This window comes from Syngnathus acus, chromosome 1 (genome assembly GCF_901709675.1).
Source record: "Syngnathus acus chromosome 1, fSynAcu1.2, whole genome shotgun sequence".
In the NCBI taxonomy this organism is placed as follows: Eukaryota; Metazoa; Chordata; class Actinopteri; order Syngnathiformes; family Syngnathidae; genus Syngnathus; species Syngnathus acus.
This window is the reverse complement of record NC_051087.1, coordinates 2,375,787-2,400,450: the sequence shown is the minus strand read 5'-3', so window position 1 is coordinate 2,400,450 and position 24,664 is coordinate 2,375,787. Positions and strand designations below refer to the sequence as shown.

The 24,664-nt window shown below is 46.7% G+C and overlaps 1 protein-coding gene across 7 annotated transcripts; it reads right to left on the bottom strand.

The window, feature by feature from the left end:
• Positions 1–356: 356 nt before the first annotated feature.
• Positions 357–24,486, bottom strand: gab1 (GRB2-associated binding protein 1). 7 transcript variants are annotated; one of them, XM_037259203.1, is made up of 14 exons: positions 24,058–24,485; positions 23,755–23,913; positions 7,872–8,000; positions 7,613–7,778; positions 6,921–7,152; positions 6,285–6,522; positions 5,808–6,228; positions 5,574–5,668; positions 5,165–5,465; positions 3,964–4,056; positions 3,614–3,707; positions 2,942–3,071; positions 1,561–1,689; positions 357–1,487 (listed from the first exon to the last, which is right to left on the bottom strand). In XM_037259203.1, exons 2-14 carry the CDS (start codon positions 23,824–23,826, stop codon positions 1,329–1,331), a joined length of 2,259 nt encoding a protein of 752 aa, XP_037115098.1. In that variant the 5' UTR covers positions 23,827–23,913; positions 24,058–24,485; the 3' UTR covers positions 357–1,328. The 7 variants fall into 7 exon arrangements, with proteins under 7 accessions (XP_037115098.1, XP_037115151.1, XP_037115304.1 ...); XM_037259256.1 differs by lacking the exon at positions 3,964–4,056 and having other exon boundaries at positions 24,058–24,486; XM_037259409.1 differs by lacking the exons at positions 23,755–23,913; positions 24,058–24,485 and adding an exon at positions 17,807–17,990.
• Positions 24,487–24,664: the final 178 nt, after the last annotated feature.

The window sequence follows — 24,664 nt, the reverse complement described above, 5'->3', positions numbered from 1 at the left end:
AATGGCATTAGACTGCAGTTTTATTATTGGGTGCAGTCTAGCATTAAATTATAATGAGCACGGTCGAGCCTGCAGACATGACACAGCAAAATGCAGATGTGATATAGTTGAACCATTAAGAAAGTCAAAGTAATCGTATCGGTAAGAGTTCGAGTCGTATTTACATTTCAGCCTGGAGGAGGAGCATTCCAAGAGCAGCAACAAAGGCGGTGTTCAGTTCTGCAAACTACAGCGCTATCTAGTGGTCATGTCTGATAAAACATGTAGAGAATAATACGATATTAATAATAAATATGATGGTTTGTGGTAGCCGTCCAAACTGTGTGAAAAGTACATTTATCAACACAAACAGCACACACACTTGACTTTGAATTTTATTTAGTCCACTTGGAAATTTGTACATTTTTCTTGCAAGATTAAAAAAAGATGTCATCCACTTGGCATCCCATAATCACAAAGATACTGCGGGGGGAACAAAAAAATCCAATGAAGGCGTTTTTTTTTTTTTTAGTAGGCACGTTTTTGTTTTCTAAAAAAAGGTACATGTTAAATTTCATCAATGGCAAAAAATATGTACAGCTTAGACAGCACACTTTTGGGATATTTCACAGGTTAGTAAGGCCATTTTGTGTCCCTGACGATAGTAACCAGTCTGAAATAAACCGAAGAGGGTTCAGAAATGAGGCGAATGGACCGTGGAAACATTCTACGTACAGAGAATACGACGCTCAAATAAATTAGTGATGACTTTTACAGGTCATTAGTACGCGTACCTGATTTCGACGCTCGGAACTTATTTGATACCTTTCGCATAACTTATAGAAAAAAAAAAGTGTCGGCGATGTTGTAAAAGCTCACAGTGAATGCGTCCGCTCATCGCCATGATGGACGACGGACGGGTGCGTCGTCACCATACCAGCAGGATTCTACCCTGCAGAATCTGCGCACCTTCCGAGTCAAACATGCTAAATATTCTGAACAAATAAAAAGAACACGTCTTCCGATGTATATACATAACACTTTTTGTACACGTCGACGGACTCCGACCGCAAGCGAAACTCAAACCGAAGCACCGGTTGACAAGTTCCGTCTTTTTGACGCCGCTCATTTTCCCGCCGCTGTTTACGACGAGCGTCTTTCAACTAGTGGTGACAGAAACCCCTGCTAGTAAGAATTGACGAACGATCGTGGCCGGTCCGCTCGTTCCCCCGACTTCCGCAAAATCCCGCCGGCAGTGCAAAAACCAGAAGATGGCGGAGTGGTTACGGAAATGCCGCGAAGGGCGTGGAGTTCGGTTGTGATAACCACACACACACAAAAAAAAAAGGTCACTTGGCTCCTTTGGTTGCCGTGTCCGTCTCGGTGGATTGGCGGCCGTCGTTCCAGGCCTCGCGGGTGCTCTTGAGGGCTTGCGTACGTTGCTGGTCCACGACCACGTAGTCCACGCGCTCATCTGATGCCGCCATGCCGGAGCCGTTGCTCTTCATCTGAAATAGGAAAGAGGGGGGTGAGCACAGAGATAAAAAAATATATATATACATATACATAAACACCACCTACCTTCCGAGGTGGAGTGGACTTGCCGGAGTCCAGGTCCAAATCCAAGTACTCCACCTGCTTGTCTCCTTTAGGCTTCACCATGGGGCTACTCCCGCCGTCGACCGTCATCGGTGGGCCCAGCTTTGTGCTCTGTAGCCACAATTAAAAAAAAAAGATAGTCTGATTGATAGACGAGAGGGAAAAAGGCAATTACAGTGATGGAAAACTCACTCTGGTGCTGTCACAATAACAACAAAAAATTGTTTTGTTGAGAAATTTGAGCATAAAATTGCTCTAAATTACACAATTAAGTTAAACAGATTTGGTTGTTCCATTGTAACTACAAATAGAAAATGTGTGGAATGTGATTTGTAATATTAGGATCATTTAGATTTTTTTATTAAATCATTTGCAGTCTAACAATTACAATGACATTTGCGCCATTGTGACAGCACGCGACATATTCAGACCTTGCCCTTGTGTTAATTTGAAAACTAACATGTAGGGTGGAGTGATTAGAACTAAGATGGTGACTAATCCGACCAACCAACAGACGTGCAGCTAAAACCGCCGATCACAATTAAAAAGAAAAAAAATCCACTTCAAGATCCAACAAACACCCAAATGGTGGCCGTGGCAAGTTCCAGCCTTGCAACCCTGCTCACCTCCTCTACGGTGTCAAGTTCCTCCACCTCCCTCTTTATGGGGGTGATGGGGACCGTGCAGTAGAAGGACTCCTCTCTACGCAAAAGGAAAGAAAAAAAAGCAGGAGGAAGGGGGCGGCGGAGGAAAGAGGAGAAGAGCAGGTAAAACAAATGAAGGCAAAGAAATGAAGAACTCGAGGGATTACGGCGCAGCAAGGAAGGTGGTGAGTGGCTGGAAAAGGCCAACAAAAGGGTTAAAACGACTTCACGGCGCATTCAAAGACATTCAAAAAAATAAATAAAGCAGATTTCTTCCGAGAACTGAAAACCTGAAAAGCAGAGGAACAGAAATAGAGAATGAAAAGTAAAGTAGAAAAACAGCAGGGAGGGGGGGGGAAGGAGGAGTCCGTCTGGAGCTGCCGGTCATTTGGCTTTGGGAGATGAGCAGGGACTCGAAAAGTGGGAGACGGGCGGCCTCTGTGCGATAGGGAATGGCTATTACGCAATCACACCGGAAGGCCTGCAATTTGGACAGCCATTTTAAGCTCCGCTTTGTGTTTAGATTTTTTTTTCTTTCCATCTTTTAATTTTAATATATTTAAAAAATTTACCAAGGTCCAATATGGTGGATCAACATTATGTGCTTATGTATATGCTAAATGTCAAATGTGTATTAATTGGGGGGCACCACTGTATGACAAGATGACCTTTTTCAACTTTTCAACTGAGAGTACGATGCATCGTTGTGTGTTACATACTGGTTCATCTGACTGGTTCTTCATATTAGAGAGCATGGCTACATAATTCTCATCACTGTCCTCGGAGTCAGTGCTGGAAGCGGTGCTATGCACCGACGGGGGCCGGGCGGGCATGGGGAACCTAGAGAGACTGGGCGGCATTCACAATGTTTACACACAAACACACCACTGAGAAACAAATACAGGGGCCCACAAGAGCCCCGGCGACATTCAACACGGAAATAGAGCTCGCCGCTCGAGTGTTACATAAGCGTCAGGGGGGGGGGATCCCCCGGACTACATGAATGCATGGAAGGTTAGTGGCTACTTGAGTGGACTGTGGAAAAGGATGTGTTCACTAACAACCAAAATAGAGGAGGAAAGTGTCCCGAAAAAATAAAAATACGCCATTAGTGAATGTTAAAAAAACTTGAGTCAAATGAGGATATCGAGTAAAAACAGTCGTCTCAGTGGAGCCACCTAGTGGAGACGAAATGCAGGTTGGTTTTTTTAAGGTGTCATCTCTTCAACTTGAAGAGGTTTATTTGTTCAACAATTAATTGATGATGTAATATAATTGAGTAACAAAAAAAATCTTTTTTTAAGAGTCTTAACTGGCTAAATGATGTGAACACACCCTTGGTTCTAGTCACCACTAAGAAGAACAAAAAAAAAAGTTTGTTGCACACTTACTCCCGAGCAAAGGAGCGGGTAACGGGCGAGCGGACCGGCGTGCAGGGCTCCTCCCATTCGGACAGTGGTTTGATCTCGAGTGGAGCGGGTTTACCTGAAACGACGCACAACCGGGTCACGATGGACAACTTTCTTGTCATAGAAAACAAACTAAGGCAACATTAGTGGCTGGTTAATGGTGGTCGATTTTAAATAAACATATTTTGTGCCTTATGTGTCATGATAGCATGTGACTCACTAATATTTCATCATTATCTTACACAATAGTAGAACCCAAACACCAGGATGACATGCAAAAAGAGTCAAGAGGAAGTCAAGAGGACTTTTTGGGTTCAGTGAGGGGTACCTACCCTTGCGTCGTCCCCGCGGGAACTCGCCTACAGTTTGGGAGTCGGTTCGCTCTAAACCGACCCCCTTTGATCTTATTACTTTCGGACTCTGACCTGATTGGCGAAAGAAGACGTAATCATTTTATATCACATCATATGCCAACTCCCCCGCCATGCAAAGCTGCCCAGCTCGCCTCCCCGTCCGATTATGATCGCCATGACAACACATAGCCCCCCCCCTCCCTCATGAAAAACATGCACCACACAGCTTCCCACACAAAGACTGACATCACAGCTGTGCATGCATGACGAGCTGTGCAGAAGCACGGAGAGTCCTCGGAGGCGTGTTGCGGCAAGAAAAAAAAAAAAAAACTGACACGCTCATGGTGCGAATGCAAGACTGACAACTTGTAATGTTTTGGATAAATAACTTCTATCAAAAGAAAATTCTTCAGACAGGCTAAGATGCCTTTTTTTTTTTTCCTTGGCGCAAAAATGTCAATACATGCGAGCGTCACACTCTTCGGATGTAACATTTAAGGCTAGCCAAGTCCCGTTTCCTCGCTGTGGTTTCCATATTGGACTTTGGTTTCCATGTCCTCTCTGACCCCCCTTCCCGTTACTCAGCATTTAGCCCAGATGGTAATTCCCCCTCGCTAGGAGCTAGCTCATCAAAGCGCTCCATTCACGCGCGCAAAACAAAGGGGATGGAAGGTGACCACTCCGAATGCATCCCGCGTAACCCCATAAACAGTCTGCAGGGTGCCTCGGGTTCAAGAGTCCTTTGACAAGGAGCTCAGTGTGTTTCGGTTTTAAGAGGATGTCACGGAGGTCCAAAATAATTCAAGATGGGCAAGTTAGTGCATTTGCTACTCATGGCTTTAAGAACGGACAGTCAAGCAGGTGCACAAATTGGTTAAAGCGACTAACAGTGATGGCTTGTCAGCGACGCGTACTGCAAAGTCGGCATTCCGCAAGCGCCCCGGCAAACAGCAGACAGTGGTGGTACCTTCAAGTTTCTGCTAAGGGGTCATATCGTGGTGAATTGACCTTTTATTGTTTATTTAGAAATATTGTTAGCTCTCCAAAGTGCCAGATAAATCTTCACCTACCTTCTAAAAAATGTAAGCACAACTTGAATACTTGGAATTATTACATTTATATTTCCTTGGCGGTACCACCACAGCGACAAGACAGCCCGGTTTGTAAGTCACGGGCCTACCTTTGCGATCCGGTTTAAGGTTTCGGTCCACAGGCGGCGGCTGGCAGTCGCTAGGCATGGGCCTCCGCGGCGGCGTCTTGGGACTGGAGCGGAAGCCCATGTGGGCGGGCGGCGGCACTTGCTTGCCCAGCGAGGAGAACTCCATGGTGCTGGGCGTCATGGGGACGTAGTTGGTCTCGTGAACGGGCTCCGAAAAGCTGCCCGAGTGATGGTGGGACGGGGAATTGGCGCTCATGGGGACGTAGTTCTGGTCCACCTCCTCGGAGGACTGGCTGCCCACGGGTACCATGCCTTTGTTTTTCTACAAGACAACGATTTTCAAGCTTCGCGTATTTATGTCAATTGTAACTATTTTTTGGAGCGCTTAACCTGCCAACACCACGCAGGTCAGCGCAGCTGTACAACTCACTAAGTAGCTGTTGAAACTTTCGTTGAAGTCGAATGAGCAGCTCTTGTCTGACGGGAATGATCTGGGAATGTCGTAGCAGTCCTGGGAACCAAAATCTAAAAGAAAATAAAAATACATAAAATGATCAATATTATACAAAATTGAACACATTTGCCAAAGCGTTAAAGCACAGATGAAAAGTGAGCCCCCCCCCCCCCCCCCCCGCCAATAAAAAAAGAACTGATCAATGCAAACCTTTGCGTAGGCGCGAACAGTCGACCGTTGCGATCGTGTTGCTGCGTAACGCTTTATTCCCGCCACTTGTTGGCACGCAGTAGTTGCCGTCGGTTTCCGAGGCCGAGCGCGGCACGTAATAAGTGTCTGTTGGAGAGCGCTCGGCGGGGGGTGGCGGTGGTCCGGAAGTGGGTTTGGGTGGCCTGGGAGGGGGTAAGACGTCCCCGCCCCCCTCCGAGGAAGACAAGGTGCGAGGGACTTGGTAGGTGGCGTTGGCCCCCGGCGTGGGCGGGATGTCGTAGCTGATGGACAGGTTGCGGATCTGCGACTCCACCGAGGCCTTCCGCGAAGGCGTGTTGAAGACGTACACCTCTGACCCGTCGCCGGTGAGGTCCGGGTGGGCCGTGGGGGACGAGGCCGATTTGGGGAGAAGCACGGTGTCCTGATAGGGACACACACATTAAAGTGGGCACTTGTATGTCAAGATATCAAGCCTACCTGAGAGTAGCTGCGCGGGAGGTGGTAGAGGCCGTTGTCACTCCGGAGGGAGGCGCCCCGCGACGGCGGCGAGTCGTACAGAGACGAAGCGGAGGCGGGGGCCGGGTGCCCGGCGAAGAAGCCGTTCTGCGAGCCGTGCTTGGCCGACGACGTGGACGACGTGGGCGTCCGGTGGGACGGGAGGTTGTCGTTTAGGTCCGTCTCGGAGGAGGTGGACTTGGAGCACTCGGTGTGGGCTCTGAGAGGACGAGACAGGACATGGACCCTTGAGTTTGTGGAGTCATCGTAAAAATGTATGAATTCAAGCTCCATTTTCCACACTGAAATGCTTTTGGTTAATTCCAAAACATGCTTCAAAATGGAAGACAAACACCTTCCGGGGGTTTTTGGAAAGATGTTTTAGTTTGGTCCGGGTCAAACACGGCACACGGCAGGCACATTCAAGCTGAATTGCCGGCCACTCACAGACTAGCCTGAGGAGGAAGAGTCCTGCTCTCGCACTCCTCCAGGAGCAAATACTCCCGGTCTCCGTCCAGAGACGAGCGAAGCGGCACCGAGCTACGCGGGGGGGTCCAGTAGGGATGAAGAAAGGTGGGCAGGGCCGAGAAGCAGTGCGGGGAAGAACGTCACTCTTACCTGTTGGCGTCGGGCTTTTTGCTCTCACAGTTGACCAGCCACAAGTAATCCTGGGGCTCCTCCGTGCTGGATTGGGAGTCCAGATGCCGCACACTGACCGGCTGGTAGGGAGGCGGCACGGCGGTCAGCGCGGCCGCCGCCGCCGGGCCCATCGCGTTGCCGAGCGCCGTGTGCGGAGGCGTGTCCGCGACCGGGCCGCCGATGGCCGACTGCTGGCCAGCTTTGGCAGCCTCTTAAATAAAGAGATGGGAGAGGGCGGCGGCCATTTTAGCATGTCTCTCTCAGTTCATTGCTTCTCATCTTGTGACCATTTCAAATCATCTTGCTGTACGAACGATATTTAGAAGCGACGGGGAACAGGAAATTAAGTTATCGAACCCTTTATTGGTCAAACAGTGCTCTTGATGTGTGTGAGGAAATGAAATATTTCGCTCGTGTCACACACCTCCCGCCGTTACTTCTATCCCGTCGTCTCGTATCGGTCATCGCGATTATGCTGCGTGGAAACACCATGTGCGAGAATATTTGTCGCTAGCGTCTCATTCTCTGAAAGCGGCCATTTTTAACCAGCAACATTGTCAAAAAAAGATGACGTCCATAAAATAGTATGATTTAAACCGACGATATCACCGGAATTGTTCTCTTGTGTACATGTGTGTTCTTATTTTCGTTTCGTGTTTGTCTGTCCGTACCGTCATCGGTGGGGTTGAAGCCGCAGATGTCGCAGATGCAGCGAACCCACGTGTTCATCTCCTTCTCCGTGTCAGCCACCAGGTAGAAGACCCGGTCGATGGTCTTGATGTCAAAGATGAAGCTGTGCTCCAAGTCCTTCTTGTTGAACGTCAGCCCGGCATCCACCTAAGGATCGGTTTCGTCCAAGATTTACCAACAAGCGCCGCAGTGAAATAAATGGGGGATAAAAAAAAATATGTATTTGGAGAGCAAATGTACCTGCTCGCACAAGTTCAGGTCAATGACGCGAATGGGCTTCTTGGCGTGGTCATTCTTGTAGTACTCCAGCACATCGGGGTCGCCTGTCAAACGGCCACTGCGAAGCATAAACCACCGCTTCTTCCATGCCTGCAAAAAAATAAAAAAATAGGTGAGCGGGTTCGAAAAACTTCATCCAATAATCCGGCCCACGACTTGTACAAATAAAGAAAATTAAGAGGGGCAGTCAAAATTAAGTGTAGTTGCAAAAGTGTGCACACCCTCATGTAACCAGGTTTGAAATACTACATCCAATAATCTGACCGATGACGTATAAAAAACATGGCGGGTCTTAAATTCTGCCATTTTGCAGAATCTCAGCGTCAAAGTGGCTAATTACTAGTTCACATGAAAGCTGTAAGAGGTCATTTTGCCAGTGAACAATGGTGGCAAAGGCAGACTGTTTCGTTACAATTCAATGACAAAACAAACAAAACAAAAGAAACACAAACATGAGGCCAGGACCGCTTCACTAAATACCAAAGTCAGCCGAAGCGTTACGGAAGAAAACATAGAGATCCGCCAGATAACGGCGCATACTGTGTGTGAGGAATTTTAATAACAAGCTTTGTTGATTTGTCGCTTTTGGGAACGACAAGTGCTGGGCCTTGAGGACAACGCTCTCTCTCGCTCTTCTGGGGTCTCTCTTTGTGAGCAGGCCAAGACTCGGCCACAAGCTTTCAGAACACCCTCGCAACTTTACTGGCGGCCAAAGTCCGAGGAAGCACCAAAACTTTTAATGCCTCCCATTTTTTTTCCCCCTTTCATATCACAGTTATCAGTATTGCTTACTGTGGTCACGATCAACATTTCCCGTTTGCTTTAGTGTAGTATAAACCTCACACAGGAACATTTGTGTTATTGTTATCTTGCGGGGAGAAAGGAGAGCGTCTCTCGCTTTGCCCTCCGGCATATGACGCGGCCATTTTAGGTCAAGTTACCCGCTTGGGGATGCAAAGGGGACATTGAGCTAAGGTTACAGCGAGGCGGCCCGGGCAATGGAGATGACCAAAACAACAAGGTTAATGCTGGGGAGTAAGAAATTCCAGTAAAAGTGACACGACAGGTTGGAAGGGCTGTTATGCAAATTGGTGGCAAACACTTGGAATTTAAAAAGAAAAAAAAAGAAAAAAGCGAGCCCACAGGAGGAAGTCCTCCAGTTATACAGTACACAGTGGATGTTTCCAAAACATCAAATCCTTCAGTTAGCCATGGTGCTAAATGCAAAATGTTATTCAACTCTCTTGTCAATCAAATGATGAAGAGTAAAATTCAAAAGCAATTGAAATTGCCAAGGCTCAGTCTGCTTCAAGATGACAGACAGATCGGGCGCGAGCGTGCTGGTGATGAGCTCAAAACGCTCGTCCATCTGCGGGCTTTCACATCGTTTTTTTTTTTTTTTTTCCCCATGCGGACTCAAACCCCTTTTAACTACAAATTAGATTTCCATCGTAATGCCTGCGACGCTGTCTTGCAAGTATTGTGAAACTGAAGTCGTCACATGGGTTTTCCCATCGCTGGCGGTAAATAGCGTGACACTGTCTAACACACAACAAAGCACACACACTGTGGGACTGCAAAATGACAATGAAGGGCCATCTGTTTATTTCCAGAAGATGACAAGTCACACAGAAACAGACCTCAGCTACTTTTTATTGCTCTGCTTTTCAAACTTTTCTTTCTAACGGTTTTTATTGAAGATTGTATTTTATGACAGGTCATACTTAATTATGCGATGTCCATTGAGTTAGCTTGTGTATGCCTTGCCTCGCCTATAGGGGGCGAAAGCGCGGGACCAAGCTATACTTGAAGTTAGCAGCTTTGATTGACCACCAAATACCACAAAAACACACCAAAACAATGACACCATGCTGCTACAAGTGTCCCGACATACCTCAAGTGAGGAATCCTTAATGAGTATGAAACCAGCATCAATCCTGTTCCGTGTATTCCATAATTGGCGGTAGAACTCAAGATCAATCCTCCTAAATACGGTGCCAACTTCAGTTCTCGGGAGCTGGCATTGTCTCAGAGTTGGGAATGGGACAGCATGGAACCAAGTAGGATGGGGACTGGCATACGCCCCCCCAACCAACCCACCCATCACCCCCTTTCCTGGCATCACAGCTGTCCTTAAACTTTTCTTCCCCCTTTTCCACAGTCTCCTCTCCTGATAGGATGAAAAACAGGAAGACAACATCCACTGGTCCCACCCAGTTCCTCCAGCCCGAGGGGGTGGGGGCGCAAACAGAGGAGGTATTGAAGGTCTGAGGTTAGGAAGGGTCAGGGGGGAGATGCCAACTGAGTTGAGTCACATTATTAATGATGGAGGGGGGCTCATGATTCAACGAGGCATTTTGTGGTGGTGCGGTTCACAAGCGAACTTCCTGACAATTTGATGCTAGCGAAACACTTGCCCTGAAAGTCCATCAAACTAAACATGGACATCTCATCATCACACCTGAGCACTCGTGCCAATATCTTCCATTTAATGGCATTGATAAAAGGCTTGGGTGTGCATTTGGGATGCAAGCTAAAGTGCACTAAATGCTAATCGCTCATGGCGGGCTCTTAAATTTGAAGCTCGTGTGTCAGAGCGATAATGGGAAGAACGCTGGGTTTTTAAACTGGTAGGAATGTAGCCTGGGGAAATTTTTTTTTAAATAAAAATAAGCATTTGCTAAGCTTTGCGATAAATGATGCACGGTTAGCAACTTAGCACTAAGCAAAAAACGGAGTAACCAGACCATCTGGATTGTGGGCAAATGACCTGCACTGACTCATCCTCATTTTTGTTGGGATATATTAAAAAACAAAAACAAAACATGAGGCGAATGAGTAAAAAGGCGTCAAAATCATCAGAGTTGGTCTTGTTAAAATCAGCAGGCAAAAACACCAGGCCACATTTTGCCAATTTGATTTCTAGCTTTGATCTGTATCTCATCCATGCAGGAAATTAAAGAGAGCATCCACAGTGTGTCAGTAATGGTTTCATGCTGTGCTTGGTGGAGGAAAATGTGGACGAGTTGTTCCCGTGGGAATATATTTCTTTTTTGTGCAATGCTAAAGAAATTTGGTGGAATATTTGATCACATGTATTGGTGTAGCAACACAAGTAGACAGACAATATCTCATTACTTATCTCTGTGTTATACTTCCTACTTCTAGCCAAGGCTTGCATTCCGGAAAGAGCCACACAAAGATCCAATCATGATGACACCAAAACACCAAAATAGGCTGGAAGTGCTTTGACCAGCGTCATGGAGCAGAGTGTTACGCTGTATTTGCGTTAAATGGCAGCCGCGGAGCATTTCCATGACACAGCAATCCGGTTTGACTGCAGTAAACAAGTACGTACGGTGCCTGACTATCAGGTCACTAGGTCTGCGCGGGAACAAAGAGCGCTCTGCAAAGGAGAGGGGGGGGGGATAGAGCGTCACATTTGGCGCTCGCGGCCTCTCGGCGACAAAAGCTCGTCTGTACTCGGTGCCGCCGCTTGTATAAATCTGTCTTTGTTTGCGCGACATGACTGGGATTCTTGCGCGCATTGGCTATTTTTACATCTAGCTAGCGCCGCGCGGGGCAGTTAACTGGTGGGCAAAAGTGCAACGGCCACTCGGCCTCGCGTCATTACGCCCCGCCCCCACCCCGTCCTCCGTTTGCTGGAGGCCGGATGGGATTTTCACGAAGGATGTGCGCCGCAATTGTTAATATTTCAACTTTTCAATCGTTCAAACGTTTTGATCTGCTAAAAGAGATTTTTCGTGGAAATGCAGGGCCAACCTCGACGGACCACTGCTGCGAATAGCACGAAAATAATGAATTGACACACCACCTACAAAGATTTATAACTGCCTCTGTAAAAATACCAAACTCAAAATATATTGTGTCTTGATTTCCGTGTCTGTCAAACAAACAATGTCGTGGTGCAGTATTTGTTTACACCTTCAAATCTTATCAAGCAGAGCAGAGCGGCGAGAGGGAGGGAGCACGTAGTTGATGACCCGACTTCCTGTTGGATGTCATCAGCACATCCCCACAACCTAATAAACGTACGCCTGAAGGACATTTGATTAGGAACAAAGATAACGAGCTTTCGTCAAATCTTCGTAACGTGTGGAATATCATCCTTAATCCCTCGACTGCCGGAGAGAAAACAAGAGTGAATCTTTGTTGAACTGAGCACAAAAAAATAATCGCACGTCCTCGCGTCCCATCTTCCCACACGCAAGGGTCAGCAAAGCACAGAGCGAGAATCTCACTTGTTCCGCAAGACACAAAGTGAGAAGACATCTATTTTTAAAAAATATAAAAAGACTAAGCAATGGAAGAATACTCAGTTGTTGTTTTTTTTACATTAAATCTTTTTTTTAGCCTGTACATTTAATAAAAGGGGTCAACACGGTTTAAAAATGCAAATATTAGTCCAATCATGTGCGACTTTATTAAAAACGGAATGTTTGGTGCACTCGCTGGCAGAGCAATTTAAGGCAGTTGGCCCCTGGCCCAAAAACAGCACTGGCGCTATGCGGCCTGGCATATTTCTGCCGAGGTCACATTCGTGCATTCTTGCTTTTTGCCAGAAATAAATTGGCATCTGCCCGGCGTGTAACGCAAAGACGCCGCACGTGTGTGTTTGTTTACGTGCCATAAAAAGGCCCGGGTTATGTGAACGCCGGCGGCTCGGATTACGACGGAGAGACGGCGCCGCGGCAACCGGGATTGGGTTTCTCTGCATCAACAATGTATGGATCGGTAAGCCGCCGCGATCAAAACAAACTTGTTATCTTGCACATGAGCCCTCAAGTCAGCCGCAAAACACCCGCCCTGCCTTTCATGTGCAGCTGTGAAATTCTCACTCAACCACCTGACCAGAAAATAAGTGCCAACTGTTTCAAAACAAGCCAAACAAATGACCTTTTTTTTTTTTTTTGGTATGAATATTTCCTGTAATTATGACTTGACTATTGAGTGAGCATAGTTGCATCATGTTTTATCTCAAAATTAACTGAAATTGAAAAGTGGCCTCGTAGCAGCAAAACTGTGCAGGGGAAAATCTGAATTTAAAAAAAATCAGTATTCAAGTATTCCGGAGCTCAAATGAATACAATGTCCATAAAAAGCAAATTGCCCTTGTCAAAAAATTTTTTTTGTTCCTAAGATACAAGTGAAGTTCCAAATATTGGAACATGGTGGGAAATGTCATTTCAGTACTTCACATTAAAAAGTGTCAATCTCGCATCCTGATGAATCTTTCAATGCGAATCTTGCTTACCACAATTGTCAAGAAGAAGAAAATCCAGCTCCCAAAGTACCAAAGCATGCAAATTGATTTGAATTGTCAACCGGGGCCGCTCCACAAAGACCTCAGGGGGGGGGGGCGGGGCTGGGTACCTCACTGTCATGTCATCATTCCATATCATTCAGTAGATTGGTCGCAGGGGACAGAAAGTGACGGGAAGACTGAGAGAACGTAAATGGAGAAGTGTGACAGTGTTGTTCGGTGCGTGGTCCTCCGGTGACTTGCCCGAAAATCCTCCAGGCGCTCAAGAAAGCTTCGACGTGAGGGTAAAGGATTAACTCCGGTTTAAACATTAACGCGGGCCGACGTCGTCGCATCGAAAGCGGCCCTTAAGCGCTAACGGTGTTCGCCCCACACACACACACATACACACACACACTCCCAGTACCCCTGCAGCAATTGCAGAAACATGCACATAGGTTGTGAAAGAGCCAAAGAGGAAAGGAAAAACACACACAAGACAAAATAACATCCCTTTGTGGAGGTTTCCACGTTGTTAGCATTTTTTTTTTTTTTTTTTATCTTCCTGCTCATCTGTTTCTCACTCAAACACACACCAGACTTGAAAAAAAGTTTCCTGTTTTGCCTCCTTTTGTCACCGTGGTTGCGTTAGCGGGGGACAGTCGGGGGGCTATCTTTGGAACGCTTAGCTAAACGCTACGGCTAACAAGTGACCCTCAAAGCTGATAAGACGCATTCATACATTCGGCCCTTTTTCGGCTACGTTCTAAATTTCAGCATAAAACGTTCTGTGCAAAAGACACTCAGAGAATCGGGGGTCTAAAAAATCAACCTTACAATTCTTCGGTTTTGTAAAGTTCCGTCACGCCACCTGCGGCGAATTTGCCACTATGGAATAAACAACATCAAAATGGACTCAGCAACCGTCTGACTTTGGAATTCGGTCGCTCTGAACAGCGTGAATGAAGTCCACGCGGCAACAGTCACCTGGTATCAGAGCCGGTTGGGTGTAAATGACTCATGGTGTGGTTGCGGGATGCCGTTTGATGTGAGGCAATCTCCTGCTTTGCTGGCTTCTGTGTAAAATGCTCCGTTGGATACATTTTGAAGAGGTTAAAGTTTCTGGGAAGGTATTGGCTAATCATTTTGAATACCACACCAAAATGAATGGCTTGAAGGACACGGGCGCATCAATATTTGAAGATGGTAGTTGCCGACCGGATTTATTGAGGCAAGACGAGTTCTGCCTCCGGTGTCAGGAGGTTCAACGGCACTCACGTGTCCGAGATCTTAGGTCGCCCGCATGAGACCGGCCACGCGCTAACCAAGATAAACAAGGCGTAAAAGTCGATGGTCGCGTTGCATGAATGGGAAACAGATAATTTCATTAGATCAATTTGATATAGAACACGGAACGGTGCTTATTTTGAAACGGGTCAAAACATTTCTTCTGTCAATTGGCTCAAGCACTCCACACTGGGGTTAAAGAATAACCTCACAACTTGGCAGATGAAGGAGTCCAAACGAGTCGCTACACAAGACAAAACACAAAATCACTTACTGGTTATCTCACAAAAACGTTGCCTGGATTTGAAGCATAATCCGAGTGAAAAAGGGCAGCGCAAACCGAGCGAGTCGCCGACCAGCCCCCTTTTTTTTTTTTGTCGAGTGTGCCCGTGCTTCCTGCTGAGCGCACTGACGTCCCTCCCCTCCTCTTCTTACTCCTGTCCAGTCTGCAACACCCTGCTCCAATAACCCCTGACCCACAGGAAGTAGACACAATGGACTGAAAATAACACACACCGCCTCCCCTGGCAACAAGCGCCCACCCTAACCCGTGCAACGCGTGCAACACTCCAGCACAAAACCTACGCCGGCCGGCCGGCCCTCTGCGCCCCCCACGGAATAGGTGACCAAAAATATCAAGGTGCTACTCCACTACACGACACCCACGTGCCAAATACTGCACCCGCCTACTTTCCATCAGCGTTAGTGCAGAAGACTCAAATGGTCTACAATGACAAGCACGCAAGGTGCGGCAGACACGGACGGAATGGAGGATGGAGTTGACCTGGACATTTTCCAGGACCTTTCACACTGCCTGTAGAAGACCTCATTTAGAGGTTTTCCACGCTGATCTTCTGTCAAAGTTAAATTCCTATTGTTAGGAGTATCTCTCGGTTTCTCTTTCAATTTGAGATCCAAAGAACAACATTCCGGATACCAGCGGCCAACACGAGTCCCTAGTGAGGTGTTCCTGGCTCATCCGACTGGAAGGAGACATGCTGGAGAGACCGTGTCTCCCGTCTGGCCAAGGAACAGCTTGGGATTCTCCTGGAAGTGTTGGATGGAGTATCTTAGGGAGATGGAAGTCTATATTTCCCTGCCAAGGTGACACAACCCCAGAAAAGTGGAATAAAATTGGATGACGGATGGATGGATGGACGGACGGACTGATTTGTGGCTGCGAGAACAGCCATCCATTTTCTATTCTCTTTGTGCATTGTTGCCTTTATTGACCTGGTCGGTCCATCCTCTGTGTGGCAGCCTTAACTGATCTCAAATCCAAAAGTCTAATCCAATCAGTCCAATGAAAAGGAATACAAATCACATTTGGCAGTCAGTGAGAGGTTTCCTCGGAGCTGATCTAATTAGCTGCTCTCTCTCTCGGATGGCCCGTCCACTCCCACAAATGGAGCTGGAGATAGAGCGCTGCCTGATTCCTCTGAGCCTGATGTCTGTTCAGCTATAAGGACGAGACGTCACTGGGTGAACCTTCAGGAGGCGAGGCCCGAGAGCGTGCCCGGGCTTGTTCCTCTGCTAAACTTTCCACGACACACCTGCAGACAAGTCCCCTGAAACTGGGCAACACCTTCTCCGCCGCCGCCGCTTTCTGTTGTGACGAATACCGCTTCACTTTCAGTTGAAAGGGAACGTGCGGGGAGAATGCGAGGAATTCCTCGTATGCTAATAGTAGCAGGCGACAATGTCACGAGGCAAAACGACAAAGACGTAGCCTTCCTAGCTGACGTGTCGGAGTTGGGCCGACACAGCGGCTTCAAAGATGGAGGTGGAAGTGTTCTGGAAGATCTCCTTGAATGAGGCAATTATTCCTCCCACAATGTGGTCCCCAACATTAAAAAAATAAAAGCTACTTGGGCTAGCTCGTGGCAGCCGGGCTTACAATCAGGCCACCAATCGACAGCTTTTACTCTGCATGGCGGAAAACGACATGAAGGGTCAAAACGTGCAGATTCACATGCGTGTCCATAATGCACACTTCTCCACCACACACACGTACGCATTCTTTTGCAGAAATCCTCATCACATGGCGAAACATTTACAACTTGCTACAGAAACATTGTGTTCCTTGACATGAAGTGCCAAAGTCATATTACTTTCACTCCATTGTCTAAGCAATGGGAATCACTGCTGAAAGTCATTCCCAGACTGGATGAGCTTAATTCGCGTCACTCGCACAGTGAGCCCTATTCAATGGCTAGGAGGTTGTGCGTGCCTATGTGGTAGTCCCGTCCAACCACGGGACATGTTGATCATTCCCGCCGTATCTCGCCGTTTGTTGTTGCGTCTTCCCGTCAGAATCTCTCCCTCCCACCACACCAGATAAGTTGCAACCTTGAAACTTCGGTCTTGTCTGCCCGGCCCGGCTAAGTCAAATCGCCAGTCGAGTCACATGCGCATGTCAAAGCGGTGCGGTTGGGATTCCACGCATTCCTTTGGCCCGGCACGATCCTGCTTTGGCTGTAACCACTGACGAAATCAAGTCTCGGGCCAAAAGTGGAGTCTCGGGGCAAACGCGTATGCACTGCTATAGTAAATTGTTTGAAAGAAATTCAAAAGCCAAAGTCTGGCTCGCCATTGGATTTTTAGTCAATACTAAGAACGCCAAATCTAATTTCTTCAATGGGATGAATAAAGCATGTAACCCTCTATTGCTATCTACCTCCACATCCATCCATCCATCCATCCATCCATCCATCCATCCATCCATCCATCCATCCATCCATCCATCCATCCATCCATCCATCCATCCATCCATCCATCCATCTCCAAACTGACAAGTCCAAGGTCTAGATCCAGTATGTATACAAACTGCTCAGTCCAAAATACATGGCATATATCCAGCGGTGAAAACAAGCCAGCACAGGGAGCGGCAGCCATCTTGTACCGGCTTAAAGGTTGTCCCACATCATTCGAGAAGGAAAGGTCAAGGGGGCGTGAGCTGAACCAACAGGTGGAGATGGCGTAAATGCTCTCTGCGTGAACAACTGCGCAATGACCATTCCCACTTTGAACTGCCAATTGGAGAACAAGCCGGGACCAGTGATTTAGCAAACACAAAGGATCGATTGATAAGCACTTGTTTACTTTCGAAAATCAAACAGATCAAGAATTGTAAACTCATCTTGATGTTTACTAGCACAAGCTAATGAAATCCAACAACGATGCTAGGTATCTACCTCACCTGTTTCAAGCACTGCTACATCTTAAACGTGCACTGTTCACGTAGCTTTAGCTGTAGCGTTAGGTCAATAGATCAATAAAAATCTTGTCCCTTGACAAAAGCGATTAAAACGACGTGTTCACTACACAAGTAACACAGCTGACCAACCTTCAGTTCAGTGCTTGGATGATGGACCTGATCAACTTGCTGTTTATCCAACTGCGCCAAAAGACCGTGAAGGTTTCTAAAGAGACACCAGTCATCCAAAACCAAGTTCCAGGGAAGGTTTCGAGCCAACAAAGTCTTCCGGACGAAGCAAAGCAGGTCGACCAGCGCCTTAGCTTCTAATCAGGTTGCAAATGCGTGGGAGGCGGAGTCTTGACAGCGTTGCTGTGTCTTTTCCCAGCAGTTGTGTGTGTGTGTGTTTATATGTGTGTGTACAGTACACATGCGTGCGGGTTGAACCGCGTCCACGGGCTGGAGGCCAGGCCAAAGATATCATGGAGCACCATAGTAATGCTAATGCAATAAGAGGGACGGTAGCCACAACAGGATCACTCGTTGAAGTCAGAGCTGTATTTCCAACCTGAAGGGGGATCCCTAAAACTAAAACGGGATTATCTGCTTGCGTCACGGTTACAGGTGACAGATTTTAGTTCCGCAAAGGCCGACGATGGTTAAATAGTTTTAGTTTACGAAATTGCGGCGGGTATGCATACAATTTTTATTTGCATTTCATAAAGGCCTAATTAAAAAAAAAATTATACGCAGCCATATCAGAACCATGTCAGTCGAGAGTCGGAAATTGCGCCGCTTGAACGACGTGACCGAATTTGCTCTGACGACCACAAACAAAGACGCAATTAGCCCACCGCGACCATTCCTGTGCGTCTGACTCACGGCAAAGTGGGAAATTACACAAGTCGGTGGCGATATTTCACGTGGGATCTCCGCGCCGACCATCCTTCAATCTCCGACGCTGCTCTGGCCCGACAAACACGCACACGTGTTGGCCGGCGCACAACGGGTGTAGTGGGTTGTGCGAGCCTGACAGCAGTGGGCTATATTAGGGGCTGCAGACACAGCGGCGAGGGTCAGATCTCACGGTGCCACATAGCTGGAGGGCCAGCTGTATTTGTGCGCAAGTGTTTGTGTAACGACAGCTGAACGCTTTTAAATGAGAGCGGTTACTATACCGGGAGGCACGGCGGGGGAGTGCGGTGCACGCTTCTGAGGTTTGAATCTGGGCTCCTGCTGCTTTGGAGGTTCTATGCTATCTTCATGGATTGGCTTTTCGAACATCGAAAGCCTTATTAGGACGGGCTCAAAAGTAGCGTTGGGATTCCGCAAAAGAAGTTGCCTGGATTGCTTTTGCATTTATTGTACCTGTGCGTCGGCTATTTTTTTTTTCTCTCCAAGTCTTCTGTGTGACAAAGTGAAAACACCTGCCCAGTGAAACTCTCAGATTTCTCTGTGGAGGAGGCTGACCGAGCAAGCATTGTGAGGCAGTCTCCTCCTCTGCTAAAAGTTGGCAACCACTACAAAGATGAGACAAAAGAGTTTCGGGCCACACAGAAAAGGACAACAAAACTCTAAGAAGAATCATATTGTTGAGTTATGGACGGCAGTTTTAGATGAATTTGGCAAAGCGACACTGTAAAATTTTACTGCGTTACAAATCTTTTCATTTGATGATCCGGCCAGAGAGTTTTGGATCTTTATGGATTAGTTGATCCAGTCTGTTGATGACATCAGTCATGGACCTCATCCATAATGGCATTTTTAGGACCCCTTAAATTTAGTGGAGGTCTGGTGAGTGAGTTCAAGACTCAATCAAGATAAATTGATCACTGATTATCCTGCATTCAGGAAACGCTCATCCCTTGTATTTGCTATTCTGCCTGACTCTTCAGCTAATTGTCCTCGATCTAGGCAAATTCATTTTCGCACGCCCACCCAAAACGGACAGGCAGCAAAGCAGCACAACGAGTCTAAGACCCCTCCTCCTATCCCCTTGACCCGCCATCTGGTAGCCATCAGCGTCTCACACAGGAAGGGGCGGCCGAGCCTCGCCGGGGCGCCAGGGAGCGGCTCCGCTATCCCTTGCGCTACAGAAACAACAATCACACGTTGCATCGTATGGCAGGGCAGACAGATCCTTACAATGATCCTTGAATGTCTTCATTTTGGTCCAAGGATAGCCCTGACAGAGCCATATCAGAGACATTCAAGGGTATTCCAAAGTTTGACACCTGGCCCAGCAATTGATGCTCTGATTTCTGCCGTCCCGTCACAGCAAATGTTGACAAGGCTTAATAAATACCACCAAACTGACGGGAATCCGATAGATTGCGTAAGGGTGTTCTGCGATGATTGTGATTCCATCAATTTTCTGCCGCTAGTAAAAGTTTCAGAGGCATGTAAGGGTGTTCCATAACCCCTGGCACGTCTTCCATCGTGTTACAGTAGATTTTTTGGTGGATTGTCGACAAGCTTTTACTGGACAGTTTTCTGTATTTGGAGGTCTAGCCAGAGCCATAAAATAGTTGTTAAGAGTATTATTCTGTGAAACCGGGCACAGGGATCTGAAGTTTAGCGCCAGAGACAATTGTCCCTGTTTGACAAGTACTTTCGCTGAGGTCAACCAGATACATTTCTGCTGTCTGAAGTATTATCAGAGCAATAAGAGAGATGTATAAGGATATTAATCCATGACGCCAAGGCTAGGGTGTTCAATTTATCAGCGACCACTCACTTCCCATCAAGACAGTATCGGAGCCAAGACAGACCTTGTTAGGGTATTATTCCCTGATGCCAGGTCAGGAATTTCCACAGGACTCAATTCTCCGGCCATGTCACTACAAATCAAACCATACGCTTGTGCTGATGTCATCTAAGAATCTCATTGTCTCTGTCAAAGTGTTCAGACAAATCCTGCTTTTTGCGGTTGGGTATAAAAAGACTATGATGCAGCAATTGTGCATGATCTGCGAGTAAAAGAGGCTACAGTCTTGACCGAGCAGGATGGGAGCACAGAACAGGCTCACATTCCTTGCCGCCGCCGCCTGCCAAGAGGCGCTGGGAACGGGGTATGAGAAAAGAAAAAAAAAAGAAAAAAGCAGGAGAAGAGAACAGAGAGCTGCTCTCTGCGGAGGCCGGCTCATGGTGTTGCTTTAGAGGTCGTGTTGTATTTTTTCTCATCCCTTTCTCTCCATCCTCCCCGTTAGGATATTCATAGCTATTGTGGCGCGGCACATGTATCGAACTGAAGGAGTTTCCCCTGCTTTTACAAGCAATTGGGGAATGCACATGATATATTTGACCTGACTTCACCGAGACGATTTTTTCCCCCCCCAAACCGGCCAATCAGACAGGATATTTATTCATTCATTTTTTTCCTAAAGTGTTCCGGCCAAGTTGCTGAAAAAAATCTCTTTAGCCTATCATATTTTGCTCTGAAAAAGACTGTAATTGTTAGCTGTACAGATACTCATCAGGCTTGGGAGCCTTGATAAATCGACCGGCATCTCATGATCATATTTCTCCTAAAACGTGATTTTCTTGCGTCACTGTTCTGCACAATCGGAACTTGCGAGGATGGCAAGAGGTCAAAGTCAACTTGGCAAATTTCCGTCTTTGGAGGTAGTATCAGTGGCGCGTAACTGGTTTCTTGAGACCTTGCCGGGGTGTGATATTGAACACCTGACACACCGCACAACCCGACACTCGGTTCTCGCGTCGTTATTGAAAGCGCCACTGTCCAGAAGTATTTTATCTCGTGACACCACACAATTTCCGTCTTGGGAGATTCTATCGGTTCTGTAACAAAGCAGCTTAAGGATATTATTTCTGTTAACATCAACTTTATGCTCTGTAGTCTGTTTTGTTTTTTTCTCTCGATATTGACGTCGACTGTCTCCGAGCCATGATGCCAGCACAGGGTTTAACAGTTGTCACTTCTACCGCCCTGTCATGGCAACTGTCTCATGTATTTTGAGAAGTCATTTCTCCAGAAGCAATTGTTGCTGCCCAACGAGTAGCACCCGATTCAACACTAAGCCCTCCTGCCTTACTGTGGCAATTGTCGACAAGTCTTTATATGTCACAACAGTTGGTGCCGACGCCAATTTCTCGTGTTGGAAGGGAGTGACAGAGTGCTATCGGGACGGGGATTAACACTTGAGTCACTTCTCGTAACCTGCCACGGCGATTGTCTCGAGCTTTACGCATCCCACCTGACACTGGCACAAACGTCAACCCCAGCAAGGTACTAACAGTAAATGAATTGGGAAAGCACCTCTAAGGTTATCACAAATCTAAGTTGCGGTTTGTTGTGTCACAGCATGAAAATGTGACATAAGTATCCCGCCTTTGCTAGGCTCTCTATAAAAAGAAAGGCTCTTTCTCCAATCTCCAAAACAAATATGGCTCAATTATACAATTACAGGATGCTATGTCTCTGTGTGGAAAGTTTTACAGCTTTTATCCCACTTTCAACCAGTTCTGTGGAGAAAGCACTGGCAAATAAAAGCCTGATCCGCTATTACGTGTTCTGCTTGTCATAATGTTGAAAACGCAGAGCCGTGTAACTGATACCCCGGTGTCCATCACCACGGGCGCTAGTCCCAAAAGTGGGTGGCTAAGGATAACAATTGTAGCAGCACCGCTATGAATAATTCATAGATATTTGTTTGTAATGGACATTCAATTATTAATGACCGGCACAATCCATTTCACAGACGTCAAATGGATGTGTTGCGGTGGCGACGCGGCCTGCCTGCCAAGCTTGTCATCTTTGGCTAGGCTAAGAGAGAGGCTAACGCTGTTTAGCTGCATCCTGCTTTGCCAGCTTGTTCGTCTCATGAAGCACTTGGAAAGGTCGATATGGGAGGGGGGGGGGCAACAAAAAGTGCTTGTTTGTTCTATGTTCCACTTGCTAAGCTGATTTAATGAATCCCTCGCTTAATCTCGAGCTTTTTGCTTACCTTGCAGCGCCACCATTTTGCGGTGGACAACTGTTACCCAAAACAACAAACTGTAACATATGTTAGGCGTAAGTCTCGATGAAGAGATTAGTTTGATTATTCTCTATTCCAACCGTACCATAAAGTTATGTTATTATGACATACTTTGAGGTAAAACACAGCTGTGGCACGTGGTTGTCAACGGACTGTGATGGTCGAAAAAAAAATGGAACGAAAAGCGAGTGAGGTTGCAGTAGGTTACTAAAATAATATTCCAGAGAAATAAAAAGGGAACAAAGTTAAAGCATCTAATGCTACCAAATTGCCAGATCAGACATAATTTCAGTGGTGACGCAGCCTGCCAGCTTGTCATCTTTGCTTGGCTCAGAGAAAGGCTAACATTTACTAACACCAGTCATAATTTATTATTATTTATTAATTTATTCTTTCAGACAAAACCGGCTTGCACCTTTCATACAGGTGCTGTACTCCACCTGTCTTCAAAATTTGACCTAAGACCTATTTGATTTCATAAAAACGTTTCTTTTTTTTAAAAAACCATTATGTGCTGCTATCAGACACGCTTTGACTTTGCTCACTGATTGTCGGAGCTCAAAGGTGGAAGTATTTTAGGAATCCAGAGACTTTTTATTGTTCTTCCTGCCTTCGAGTGAGACAGTACAAACCAGTGGTGCAATACGAGGAAACACCGGGAACTTACAAGTATACAGCAACTAAAAAGCGTGAACAGAATGCACCGTGCACAACTGAGTTTAGCTTGCCGTGCATCTGAGATGCATGCTGCAATCACTACATTGTTTCTTTTCACTCTTCCAATGCAGTCAAGAACCAGCAGGCAAGCAAACCACTTCCTTCCACTAAACCGTATTCTCGTTGTATTCCATTCAGTGAACACGTAAACAAAAGGTCAATGAACTTATTCTAGGGGTGATCCAGGTAAACACCAGCAGGTAAACAACAACGTGCTACTTTCAAGTACCAGTAATCCAAAGAAATTTGCAATGCAAACTCGGGTAAATCAAACACGAGGAAATCAAGCCATGACACGTCGTTTAAACGCGCCACGTAAATTGTAACAAGAGTTTAACCGTAATAAAAAACAAATGGTTATATTTATAAAGGTGCACTTACGTAACGTCGCAACTTTTTTTCCGGCGGAGACTTTCGAAGCCACCCTGAACACACCACTTTTCCCCCGCTCATAGCTGCTGCTCGCTGGCTTTCTCCCCGTCTGGGAGTTCGGTAAGAGAATGTGGCTCTCCGGAGCCCTTTGGGAGTGTCCTCTTGTGCCTGGGAACAAAAAACAACAACAAATCGAGCACTCAATAGTTGTTTTTAAAGAAAAAAAAAAAACGTGTATGGGTCGCATTTCATGTGAAAAGCGTCATTTTGTGGTGTTGTTGATGTGTGTCCTCGAAATGGGGCATAGTTTACCAGTTAGTCCTTCGAAAGTCGCTTGTCGGGAGTCGAAATAAACGCTGAACCAGCCTCCTCGGTGACGCTTTTTTCCAACAAATACCTCCTCCAAAAAAATAAAATAACAATAATGAACCGTGATAAGTTCTGTTTAGTAGTTGAAGCTCGAAAAAGTGCTGTGATTCCCGGTTGGCGGGACGCGACGCGAAGGTCCCGTCGCGCCGCGCCGGTTCATAGTTTTCGGGGTGGTGGTGCTGGAGTGGAGGAGGAGAAAGGGGGGGCCACCGTAACCAAGAGCTATAACAACAAAAAGCCCCGAATGAAGTGCCTTCGCCGGCCGAGCTTTTCCTACCAGTTTACTCCTGCCGTGGTTTCTTAATTGTGATTGACAGGGTGGCTCCGTCTTTTCCCTGAAGTCGCCCTCCTCCTTCTCTGAAACATGGCAGCGTCAAGCTTCCGCTGACACCCGCTACCAGAAGTAGGGCGGACGAGTCATTTGCTAGTTTAAAAGTCTATTTATCGTGGTTATTTAAAGTTGTCATTTCTGACATGAACATTTTAATTTTTATGGCACGTATTCTATGTATAATTGTCAATTAACGACGGATTTTCAGTGTGAAAGTCC

What these genes read in the sequence shown, in the direction of transcription:
- gab1 (XM_037259203.1), bottom strand. Translation starts at nt 23,826, where the DNA reads ATGAGCGGGGGAAAAGTGGTGTGTTCAGGGTGGCTTCGAAAGTCTCCG. An exon ending in AAAAAGCCCGACGCCAACAG is followed by an intron (nt 6,523 to 6,920) that starts GTAAGAGTGACG and finishes TCGTCCTCTCAG; the next exon opens with AGCCCACACCGAGTGCTCCA. An exon ending in CCCGCGGGGACGACGCAAGG is followed by an intron (nt 3,708 to 3,963) that starts GTAGGTACCCCT and finishes GCGTCGTTTCAG; the next exon opens with GTAAACCCGCTCCACTCGAG.